Genomic DNA, 12,975 nt, shown 5'->3' with positions numbered 1-12,975 from the left:
TAACTTCAACTAGGAGCCGTTAAATGTCTTAAAAGTCATTTCCTTTAAAAAATAAATTTAAGTAATATATATATATATATATATATATATAATTTAATGTAATGATTTTTAATGAATTAACATTACCTTTTGATAAAAAAATTAAAAAATTACGAATTACTTTAAAATTATTGGATGAAATTTTTGACTATTTGAGATTATGTATGATATGATATGAATATTAGAGTATCTGTGATAAAAAAAATATTTAAAAAATAAATAATTAAAGTTTTAGAAAATAATTGTTTCTGAATATAAAATCATATCTTGAATGGATTTTATAGTTTCGTTGTGGATAACAAATATATCCTTTATCATTTAAATGATGTCACTTTATATCTTAAAAATTTCTATATATTTCTTAATTCACATCCTAAATTTGACTTAGATTGAAAAGTGAGTCTTAGGTTTGAAGTTAAGGAATGGAGAAGTACGAGGTGGTTGAAGAGAAGGTAGGGTATGGGAGATTCGCAATGGTGAAACTTATGCCTCACAGAGAGACCAAACACTTAGTTGCAGTCAAATTCATCCCAAGGGACCATATGGTACACCAATCATCTTCTTTCTTGAAATTTAGGGTTTTCTTATATTTGATTCATCAATTTAAGTGTTTTTTGTTTTGATGAATTTAAGATAGTGTGATGCTGTTTTACAATCAACTTTGGAACTAATTTCTTTTCTTTAATAATGTTTTTTTTTTGTATAAAATTTTCAAGAATCCAATTTACTTTTTCTTTTTTTTAAACAATTTCAAAATTTGTTTTTAGTTTAAAGTGATTTTTAAATTTTAGAAACTTGTTTTTTATGTATGAAATTTTTAGTTTTGAAAAATAATTAAGTATTTTTCTTTTAAAAAGATGGATCTTACTAGTTTATGATACTAGTTTATGATTTAAATTTGTGATTCGATCTTGTGCGTATTTTTTTTTATAAATTATTTATGTACTTTTTTTTAATATATGAGTTTAGGTTTAGCCATTTCATATTTTTTAATATTTTTTTTCTTTTTTTCAATATTTTTTTTTAAAAATAATAATACTTTTTCTAAATGTTGTGGTAAATGATTAAATGGTGATGTATAACATGAGAGAGTAATTATAAAAAAAATTATAAAAAGATATTATTTTAATTTTTGTAATTGTAATTTTTTTTCTTTCTCTCTCTAAAATTAAAAATCACTAATTTTTATCCTGATAGTGTATCACATTCATTCATTATTTATGTGTGGAATAAAATGTGGAAATGATCATTCTAAATTGAGTCCTAAATTATTTTAAAAATAACATTTGAGAACTAAGAATAAAAAACTTGCTATTTTAGAAATTATACTAACAGCCTTCTATTTATTTTTTTTGGATGAATGTTCTATTATCTCTATTTCTAAGATATTTTTTAATATTTTTCCAAAAAAAGTTAAATTTTAATATTTTTAAAATTTGTTTACTATAAATTCAAAATATAATTCATATTCAAATATACTTATTAAAAAATTAATTATATATACTTAATTTCATCATAATTTTAATTATAACCTTTTGCAGATTAACGAGAATGTGGCAAGGGAAATTATAAACCATAGATCTCTTCATCATCCCAATATTGTTCAGTTCATAGAAGTATGTAAAAACTTTAAAGTACTTGCTTCGACTTCTATTATTATAAAATAATTACATATAATTATAGGCACATACTTATTTAAACAAATACTATAATAAAATAAAATAATATCAAACAATTTTTCGTCTTTATCTATGAGTGTCTTACTTTAAATAATAAATTAGAACATATGCTCAACTAAAAAAAATTATAATAAGATTACGAATGTTGTCCCGATTTAGAATTAAAGTTGTGCTACTTTAATTATACAAAACAATTAAATTTAATTAATTTAGTGTAAAAGTTAAACAATATTAAACCACTTTATTTTTCATATTTTAGTTACTACTAAAGGAAAGGAAATATTAGAGTATCTTTCATAAACTAACATTTACTTCAATAGGTGATAATTAGCCCCTTAACAACTCTTTGTTGATACTATACTACATTAATTTATTATGTTGAAATGGGCTGTTTAATGAAAAAAATGATACTTATTGATTTTAAGTGATGAGATGAATATATAGAAATTTAGTTTTGTCAACCGTGTAAAAACTTGTATTAGTAATGCATAAAACAAGTGTTTAACATGGAATTTGATGTTTTGCAGGTGGCTTTGACTCCAACACATCTTGCAATAGTTATGGAGTATGCAGCTGGTGGAGAGTTATTTTATCAAGTTCTTAACGTAGGAACAATGACAGAAGATCGAGTATGCTCTCTCACTCACACACACTTACATCTTCGTTCATGTGATAGACAATAAAAAAAGCAAAGTTCTGATTTCTGTCACCAATTTTGATTAATATTCAGGCCAACAAATTAGAGTTCATAAGATGAGAATATGTACTCTAATTCTAACCTGATACATAGAACAATAACAGTATGTATTAATCTAGAGATCTGATATTAATGGAAGGAAATATCTTTTGATCTAAAATTAATTAAAGACTAATTACTCGAAATACTAAAATCTATGTAAAAGGTTTATTCCTGATAAGTTAGTTTGCATATGCACAAAACAAGAACAAGATTTTCTGCCAACTATGTTACAGCATATTAATAAACACATACCTGAGTTGATATAATCATATAAATGAATATTATAACACATGTTTTTGTCATGAATTAAAGAAAGGATCAAAACTAAATTATATACTCAAGTACTTATTATAGTACAGTGAACATGTTTAATGATTCAAAGAGTTTATTTAAATATTGATTAAATATTATCCAATTTGTTTCTGATTCTTCTTGTGACTGGTAAATATTTCAGGCTCGATATTTCTTCCAGCAGTTGATTGCAGGAGTTAGTTATTGCCACGACATGGTAAATGAAATGCATATTACTCTGAGAATGGATTGTTTGTTTTCAGTGTGTTTGTTGCAAAATCAGTTTTTTTTGCCTTTTGTAGGAAATATGTCATCGAGACCTGAAGTTGGAGAATACCTTATTGGATGGAAGTCCTGCAAATCGTCTTAAAATTTGTGATTTTGGCTATTCTAAGGTTCAATCATGAAGTTCATGTATACATTAATTCAATGTTTTAAACAAACAACTGATTAAATGCTTTATTTGATACTAATTTCTGCTTCTGATAATCTTTAATTTTCTAGTCATGTCTACTTCATTCGAAGACTCATTCAAAGATAGGAACTCCAGCCTATATTGCACCAGAGATCATTTCTGGGAAAGGCTACTATGGAAAGGTAATAAGGGCTTCTAACCTTATAGATCATGAAAAAAATAAAAGATTCATGCTGTTATAGACTGGTTCAATTGTTCAGGAGTCACTTTACACAACAGTGAAATTTCCTTGCAAGAGTGAAACAGAAAGTAGCATATTTATTTCAATTACTATATGAAGTATGAAGCTATTAAAAATGTCTTAGAGTTGATGAGTTTTCTTGTATTTTATGCTGGTTTTGTTCAGTTTTTGGCTAATGTGTTTGTTTTCTACTTGTTCAGTTGGCAGATGTATGGTCCTGTGGAGTAATACTTTATGCAATGCTTGTAGGAACTTTGCCATTTGAGGACAAAGCTGATCGTCAAAATCTCCGAAAAATCGTTCAGGTAATTAATTTGCTTTATGTTTTGAGTTTAATTTCCATGTATTATTGTAAAAGCTTTTTACACAGTCAATCTATCATAAATCACAACTTTAAATAGTTATTGCAGAAGTCATATTATAGTTTCTGAATGAAAACCAGTGTAGATTTTTTAATATCTTTACATTGATGTACTTATATTTTCTTTTATTTTATAAAAATATTTTTTGATAGATTCACCATGTGTTATGTCTAGAACCTTTGTGATTTTGTATGTACATTTTTTATGCAGCGAGTTTTGGTTGTTCAATACGAGTTCCCCAACAATGTTTTATGCGAAGACAGTAAAAATCTGATATCTCGTATTTTTGTGGCAAATCCAGCAAAGGTATGTATATGAACACAGTCATTTAATTATTTTTTGGGATAAACATTGTAAAGAAAAGAACATTATGGCATGATATACTATAATACTAGGAGTATGTTGTAACTCTGCTTTTGTAATTATGTTTTAGAGAATCACCATGGAGGAAATAAAGTCACATCCATGGTTTTTAAAGAACTTGCCGGAGGAGTTAAGAGAAGGAGCTCACTATGTCTACTACAATGAAGAAAATTCAAAACATTGTCTTCAAAGTATAGAAGAGATCATGAACATTTGCAACGAAGCCAAAACCACACCTGTTGCTTCGAGTCCAAATTTATAGCAGGATTTGGCATGGGAATAGAGGAAGATGAAAATAACCATGCATGAGAAGTGAGTCAAGGAAGCAGAAGCCATTCATTTTTTGTGGATAATGACAAATTAGATTGTTTTGGTTCACTTTTTCCCCAAAGTTAATGTCAATTCTTTGGTTGTATCTATGTACACAATTTAGTTTTATGACAAAGTTGAATTGTACATTTTTTTGACATAAGTTGAATTGTATATATTTATATTATATAGATAGAGAAAGAATAGTTGTATAAAGTATCATAACATTTTGACTTTGATGGAAATAGAAAGACATTGTATACTAATACTATTCGAGACACTCAAATGAAACGTAATTAAGTAATTAATTAATATCCTAATCCTTAAGGGTAAAACTAAACCATCTTTATTGTTGTTTTTTATTTAAGACAAGTTAATTTACTTTTATGTTTGGATTTTCCAGCGTTACATTGTTAAAATTTGATTAGGAGAGAATGATGTCATCTTTTAAAAAGATGGGATAATTATAACACAATTTAATTAAAAAGTTTTATTTATATATCTACTATCTGTCCATTTTCTTACAAAGCCAACGAATCATACATTGATAATGTAAAATAATCTGAAAATATACAAAATTTTCGGCCTCACATTTAATTATCAATCTTCACGTAGAATAAAATGATCAACTTTATAATAATTATTTTAAAAAATATTTAAAATATTTTTTGATGAGTTGTAGTATAAATTACACTTATATTTTGTATTAAAATCAACTATGAATTAATACAGAAAAAAAAAACAAATTTTAAATATATCAATTATATATAATGACAATTCATAATATTATCATAATATATATTATATAAGTGGATGGTTATATAACTGGATTATTATTTTTTAAGGTTGAATTAAATTTAAAATTTATATTTTAATAATATTAAAATTTCATATATTTAGATTCTTTCCTCTTAAACCTAAACTTTGAAAACATAAATATGGAGAACAAATTCCTTTTTCTTCAACTTTTGGGTCACATTATTAAATTAGTTGCAGACTATTCTTACATTAAAGCAAGGAAAATATTTAAAAGGTAGAAAAAGTGTCAAAATCTAGAATATAAATTTTAATACATTTATGTCATTAATTAAATTTAATTGGAGATTATCTTCCTCATTACATTATTATTATTATTATTATTAATTTTCCTTAAAACAACCATGTGCACCCGAATCTGGTGACCATGATATTCTTGTCAGATACGTATCACCAACAATGGGTGTGGGTCCTTTATCCTTAATAGTCTATATATATATATATATAAAAACTAAAATAGTTTTTAAAAGTTAAAATTTAAATTTAAAATATCCAATGGTCAAATATTTACTTAATAAATCTTTTTTTCAGAATCAACCCCTCCTAAGTGAATTTATGCTCTTCAATTGACTGTAGAATAGGTCAGAAATTGCTTTGCAAACACCAATTTCTAACCTTTTATTTTAAAAAGTATTTTCAGAAAAAAAAGTAAATATTTTAAAATATTAATTTGAAAAATTTATATAAGAAAACTAAATTAATTAATATTAATTCAATAATGAAACTGAAAAAAGTTTTCAAAAGTAACAAAATAGAAATCAGGTCAGAAATCAGTTTCTTCTAAATATATTTCAACTGTTTTTCTGTCAGTGATGCTGATATTGAAGAACAGATATGCAATACCATTTTACATTTTAAACAGTAAAAGAGTGTATTTAAATAAATATTTGACAATTAGATTTATTAAAAAAAAAATTGGGAGAAACGTATTTAGTTTAATAATTTTATTTATATTGAATATATTACTTCAACTACTATTAGATTGAGGGTTTTTACTGAATGAATTATACTTATAAATAAATCAATAAAAAAAATATAAAGATTATTTGATATTTCATCAATTAATTTAATCTTAACGTATAATAATATTTTTAAAATATAAGAATATAAGCTATAAAGTCACATATTTTCTTTATAGAGTTAAATATTTAAAAATATTTAATTTTTCTAAAATTTATTATATATATACTATCAAGATTATATATAATTTACATATTTAATCCAACTTTGTATGGTATAAAAAACAAAACTAGTTAATCTCTTTGAGTAAAAAAGGGTCTATTTTTTAAATTAAGCACAAAATAATAAAAACATCAAGTAACAACAATCCTCTGTCATCACATAAAAAAAAATATTATTAAAAAAATATAAAATATGGGAAGACTAGACCAAAACTCATATGATAACAAAAATTATACATAGGTAGACTATACATATTCATATAGAATTCTAAGAACATACTACATGAAAGCTTATTATATCAATGAAATGGTTCTCTATGAATAAATCCTAAATTAACCAACTTATCCGCATATGTATTTCCTTCACGAAAAATATGAGTAGTCCTAAACCTGATTTTCCCACAGTAATTAAGACAAGTATTCCACCAATTACGAAGCATCCACGGAACATTAGTCCTAACAGTAAACTCAGCACAAACCAAGACAGAATCACATTCAAGCCAAACATTAGTAAGCCCCATCTTTTGAGTTTCCTCCATAGCATGTATAACTCCATAAAACTCAGCAACCATAGCAGTCTAAACTTCAAGAAACGCAGAGAAAGCACCAATAAAATCTCTCATACTTCCACGAAAAATACCTTCACAAGTAGCAAGACCAGGATACCCCTAGCAGCCCCATCAGTGTTAATTTTAACCCAACCTGGTGAAGGAAACTCTCATCTAACTGGAAGAGGACGAAGAACTTTACCACTACGAGTATTAATACCAAAAAACTTAATCACGTTGAAATCCAACATATCATTCTTCATTTAAGCTTTAGACAAATTTCCCACTAGACAAGTTAAGTCTTTAATTACTGAAATAGCCCTAAAAACCTCAATCTTATCCTGAAATCTAGTATAATTCTTCATACGTGATATCATTCAAATAGAAAAAAGTTATCACAACAAACTTAATCAATTTAACCAAAGGACTACCATCACTCTTAATAAAAGAAAGAAGATTATCCTTATTAGAGAAATGAGAAGTAAGAAAAATGTGTCGAACCTAACTCCAAATATGCAAAGCAGTAGAACATTCAAAAAATAAATGTTGAATAGATTCCTCGTGTTTTTTCACAAAGCGTACACATAGAACATATATGTAAACCTTTATTTTGAATATGTTGATCTGTAGGAAGTCTCCCATGAAAAACTTTCCAAAGTACAAGAGTTTTGGAAGGCAAAATAGATGAAGACCAAATGAACTCCTGGTTCCAAGAAAAAAGAAGTCCTAGTCGATCTAAGAGTGAAACGACCGGACTCATCTAGAATCCAATTAGAAATATTTTGTTCCTCCCTAACCATGATATGATTAAAAAATGAGGCATCTGCGGTAAAGACAAAGGAATATTTCAAGCACAACTTGTCCAAAACATCCATAATGCTAGCACCATCAGATAACTCTGCAATATTTGCTAAAGAAATAGTAGAACACCATTTATCATTCCAGAAATTAATAATAGTACTTCTACCAACAGTCCAAGAAGTATAATTGGTAGAATAAAACTGCTTAATTACATGCTAAAGAAATAAGGATTTATAAACCATTCTGAACTTGTATTTTGATTTAAGAACCTTAGCTTACAGGAGAAAAAAATACAAAGTTTGTTGCTATAAACAAAGTTTCAAACAAACTTAAGAAGATAGACATTATTTTCATGACGAAGATTAATACTTCATTTTCAAAAGGAGTTAGTATAAAATTTGAAAATGATGTTTCTTTCCCTGTGTTTTTAGTTTTATAACCATTTTATTAATAGTTACTCAATGTATTCTTTTAAATATTTATTTATTAAGTTTAATTGCACGTTTTTGTATTATATTTGCGTGATTTTGGTCTTTTAAATTTCTATTGCATAAATTAAATTATATGTGTTACATTAGATTACACAAATACTCTCTTTAGGTTATCAAGAATTACATTGATATTGCATTTCTTTTTAATTCTACACAAATAATTTTTTTTTTAAATGTTATATTGTTCCACTCTTGTATTGCACATGTCATTCTTATCCCTCAAATTTTAAACACATTATTCTAATAACAAAAAAATCAGAAGGTATAATTACAATTTTAGAAAACCTTATTGAGCTTGAAATGTAATTTATTTTATATATTATAATTGTGTAATTCTTATGAATATTAATTTTTTTTTATAACCGATCTTATATATGTGTAAGTAAATAATAGCATGACATGGAATTAGTTATTATGTTAGCTGGCACATTTATTAGTGAGACTTGAACTCAATTTTGATTACTAAAATTGTAATAAAGTCACATAAACATTTATGCGGTTCGTTCAAAAAAAGATTTTATTAAATAAAAGTATATAATTTAATATATCATAAATATATTTAAAATATATTTGTATCAGTTTATAATTTAGTGTAAATATTTCTTTGTTAATAATATTTGCAAGACAATGTGTATTTTTCTTCTTAAGATAAAAAAAATATTTAATTGTCAACATTGGTAATGATACAATGATTACTAAAATAAATTACATAAAATATTATAAGTCATTCATTTATTAAATACTTCATCATATAGTAAATTACGTTGATAATTATTGAGGTTTTCGTACATTACACTTCTCCTTTACTTATTATTAGTGCCGTTGAATAAAATTTTTAATAAGAATAAATATAGCAGATTCGTTGAATAAAAATTTTAATAAGAATAAATATAGCAGTAGTTTCATTTCATACACGTAATGTAGGTTGAATAGTTCCAAAGTTAGTTATGCATTATTTAATGTCCCGTAACACGTGTTTTCAAAGGAAAATGCCACATTAAAATTAAAATGTCCCTTCAAAATTAAAATTATAAGATCATAAATAATGATTATGTGACAGTAAAATTTAGAATTAAAACTAATATCATATATTAAAAGAATGTATTAACATATTATTATATATACTATATAACTTTTTTGTTAATTATTATAGATATCAGAACCAGCATACACCAAGGGATGAATTTATTTTAAAATATAATTTTATGGGAACAGTCTGTTATTCTACATTTTTTTAGTTTTTTTAATGTATATTTATCTGTCATTACATTTCATCATTTTGTTATTATAATTATTTTTTTCTCTCCCTATTGATTAAATTAAAAGAATGTTTAAAATAATGTTTTCTAAATTTTAAAAATAATAATTTTTACTAAAATATGAACTTATGAACATATTTAAACTTATAACAATATGTACTTTAATTTTGGGTAAATTCTCTATCTAGCACCATTTACATTTTTATTTCTCTAACTAGCATCTTTTTGCTTTTATTTTCCTATTTAGCACTCTTTTGTTTTTATTTTCTTATCTGACACCTTTTTACTTTTATTTCCTTATCTAGCACCATTTAAAAAATAAATAAATAATAAATTAATTTCTTTTTGATAATTTTAATTTTGAATGCATTAAAAAATAAGTATTTTTATTGTTTAAAATAGTTAGAAATATAATTAATGAATAAAGAAATGGATTTTAACAAAATAAAAATAAAAAAAAGTAATAAATTAAAAATATTTAGTTTAAAATTATTATTTTTAAGAATGAAGAAAATAAGAAATTAAACCCTACAACAACATACAAATTGAATCTATAAACATAAATTAATATTTATTTTTATTATTATTGATGATGTAATCATGTTAATTTCAAGTAAAAAATATAGGACATAATTATAAAAAAATCAAAGTCAATTAGTATTAATTAATACTGGACACACAAATAATATTGAGTGTCTACCCTAAATGCAAAATCCTAAAAAAAAAAAATAATGCAAATGCTACACTTAATGCTTAAAAATGAGAAGAAAAATGCAAAAATAAATAAGTATAGAAAATAAAAACAGCAATATTTAAATAAAAATAAAAAACAAAAATAAATAAACAATGGCAAAAAAAAATAATAACTAAAAACATATAAGGTATAAAATAAAGGCAAAACAAAATAAGATAAATATACAAGATATAAAAAAGAATCCAAACAAGATAAAGATAAGAGATATAAGACGATACTAAATAAGTAGATGTTGATCATAAAAAGAAAAATAAATGAAAGATGATCATTCATTTAATATTTTATTCAATGGTACATTAAATAGTTTGTGCGAAATGAAACATAATTAATGACGAGAAGTGCACAATCCAATAATATTGGGACATGTTCTTTTTGTGTGTCCTGGTGTTTGACAATATGAACATTTTTTTTGTTCGATCATGTTGTTATCTTATGTTCATATGAGTCCTTATTCGACTTGACTTAGGTCTCCCCTTTGAGGTTATTTTCATGTCGGGACTTAGACATAGTATTTGATCAGTATGCAAGTCAATACTCTTCATTTTTTAGTTCCCTCAAATAGTCTTTCGTAACATAAAAGATCTGTTGCAATGTTGTTGTTGTTATTTTTTATATTTATTTATTTTTACATTTTTCTTCTTCTCATTTTTAAGCATTAAGTGTAGCAATTGTATTAGTTTTATTTTTTAGGATTTTGCATTTAGGGTAGATAGACACTTCAATATTATTTTTGCGTTCAATATTAATTAATACTAATTGACTTTGATTTTTTTTATAATTATGTCCTGTATTTTTTTACTTAAAATTAACATGATTACATCATCAATAATAATAAATAAATAATAAATAAAAGTGTAAAAGGGTTGGGATACCCTTTTTTTATTCCCTTAATTTAATTTCATTCTTTGCTGATAAAAATAATAATAAAAATAAATATTAATTTATGTTTATAGATTCAACTTTTATGTTGTTGTAGAGTTTAATTTTTTATTTTCTTCATTATTAAAAAAAAAATTAAACTAAATATTTTTAATTTATTACTTTTTTATTTTTATTTTGTAAAAACTCATTTATTTATTCATTAATTATATTTCTAACTATTTTAAACATTAAAAATACTTATTTTTTAATATATTCAAAATTAAAATTATAAAAAAAAAATTTATTATTTATTTATTTATTTTTGAAATGGTGTTAGATAGGGAAATAAAAAATAAAAAATAAAAAAGTGAGAAATAAAAACAAAAAAGTGTTAAATAGGGAAATAAAAACAAAAGAGTGCTAGATAAAGAATGGATGATTTAATTTCATTATTTTTGTTTTCTATCATCTCAATATTTTATCTTCTATTGTACACATCTTCTCAATAATACATTTATTTATTTTATCATTTCTTGTACACATCTTTCCATTAATACATTCATGTTTTTTATAAAATAATAAATAAAACATTAAAGGATAACATATATTCTCACCCTTCCTTCTAAAATTTTGTATTCAAGAAATTTTTTTTCATTTAAATGTAATTTTAAAGTATAAAATAATATTAATTAATCTTTTTATTTATTATTTTATTTTTATTCTATTTTTTTAGTTTATATATATATAGTATAAATTTTATAAATAATTAAAATTAAAAATATTATATTTTTTATTTTTTTTAGAAGAACCTTAAAGGGTATTTCCAAAAAAAAAATTGTTAGCTTTTTTTATACACATCTGTTATTTATCTAAATTATCTGGCTTTTTGGTTAAAAAGATGAGAACACTTCCTATTTTTTAATTATATAAATAAATATAACATTTTTTTCAAATATACCACTGGCTAACTTTCCTTATACTTTGAATCATACTATAAAATCTATAAGAAATTGTTAGCTTTTTTTATACACATCTGTTATTTATCTAAATTATCTGGCTTTTTGGTAAAAAAGATGAGAACACTTCCTATTTTTTAATTATATAAATAAATATAACATTTTTTTCAAATATACCACTGGCTAACTTTCCTTATACTTTGAATCTACTATAAAATGTTGAAAAAATATTAATTACAAACATTCATAGCATACATAATTACCACTTAAATAATTTAATTCTATGATGAAATAAAATTTAAAGATATCATGCTAATAATTTAAAATTAATTAGTTCTTGGATATTAATTCAAAATCTAGAATATAAATTTTAATATATTTATGTCATTAATTAAATTTAATTGGATATTATCTTCCTCATTACACTATTATTATTATTATTATTATTATTATTATTATTATTATTATTATTATTATTATTATTATTATTAATTTTCCTTAAAACAACCATGTGCACCCGAATGTGGTGACCATGATATTCTTGTCAGATACGTATCACCAAGAATGGGTGTGGGTCCTTTATCATTAATAGTCTATATATATAAAAAAAAACTAAAATATTTTTTAAAAGTTAAAATTTAAATTTAAAATATTAGAGAAATTCTTTCATATTAATTTATTCAAAATATAACTTTAATTTGTGCAATATTTAATTTTAATTTTATAATTTCTTTAGAAAACATTAAGGCAGGAAAATCCTTATGTTTTTCATATTTCTTCTCTCAAAAATAATTCCACTTTTGATAGGTTAAACTTTTACTAGACAATTGTGTCAGATCTACTACAGTTCCAATTTCATGAAATTTTTTA

General features: G+C 23.6%; 1 protein-coding gene across 1 annotated transcript; it reads left to right on the top strand.

The window, feature by feature from the left end:
* The first annotated feature begins 461 nt into the window (after positions 1-461).
* Positions 462-4,391, top strand: LOC137831582 (serine/threonine-protein kinase SAPK7-like). Its single transcript, XM_068639316.1, has 9 exons — positions 462-584; positions 1,581-1,655; positions 2,246-2,347; positions 2,912-2,965; positions 3,051-3,143; positions 3,253-3,345; positions 3,605-3,709; positions 3,977-4,072; positions 4,200-4,391. The coding sequence occupies exons 1-9, from the start codon at positions 462-464 to the stop codon at positions 4,389-4,391; spliced, it is 933 nt and encodes a 310-aa protein (XP_068495417.1).
* Positions 4,392-12,975: the final 8,584 nt, after the last annotated feature.

This window comes from Phaseolus vulgaris, chromosome 6 (genome assembly GCF_000499845.2).
Source record: "Phaseolus vulgaris cultivar G19833 chromosome 6, P. vulgaris v2.0, whole genome shotgun sequence".
Lineage (NCBI taxonomy): Eukaryota > Viridiplantae > Streptophyta > Magnoliopsida > Fabales > Fabaceae > Phaseolus > Phaseolus vulgaris.
Note: the sequence above shows the minus strand (reverse complement) of the source record. Positions and strands in the feature narration are given on the sequence as shown.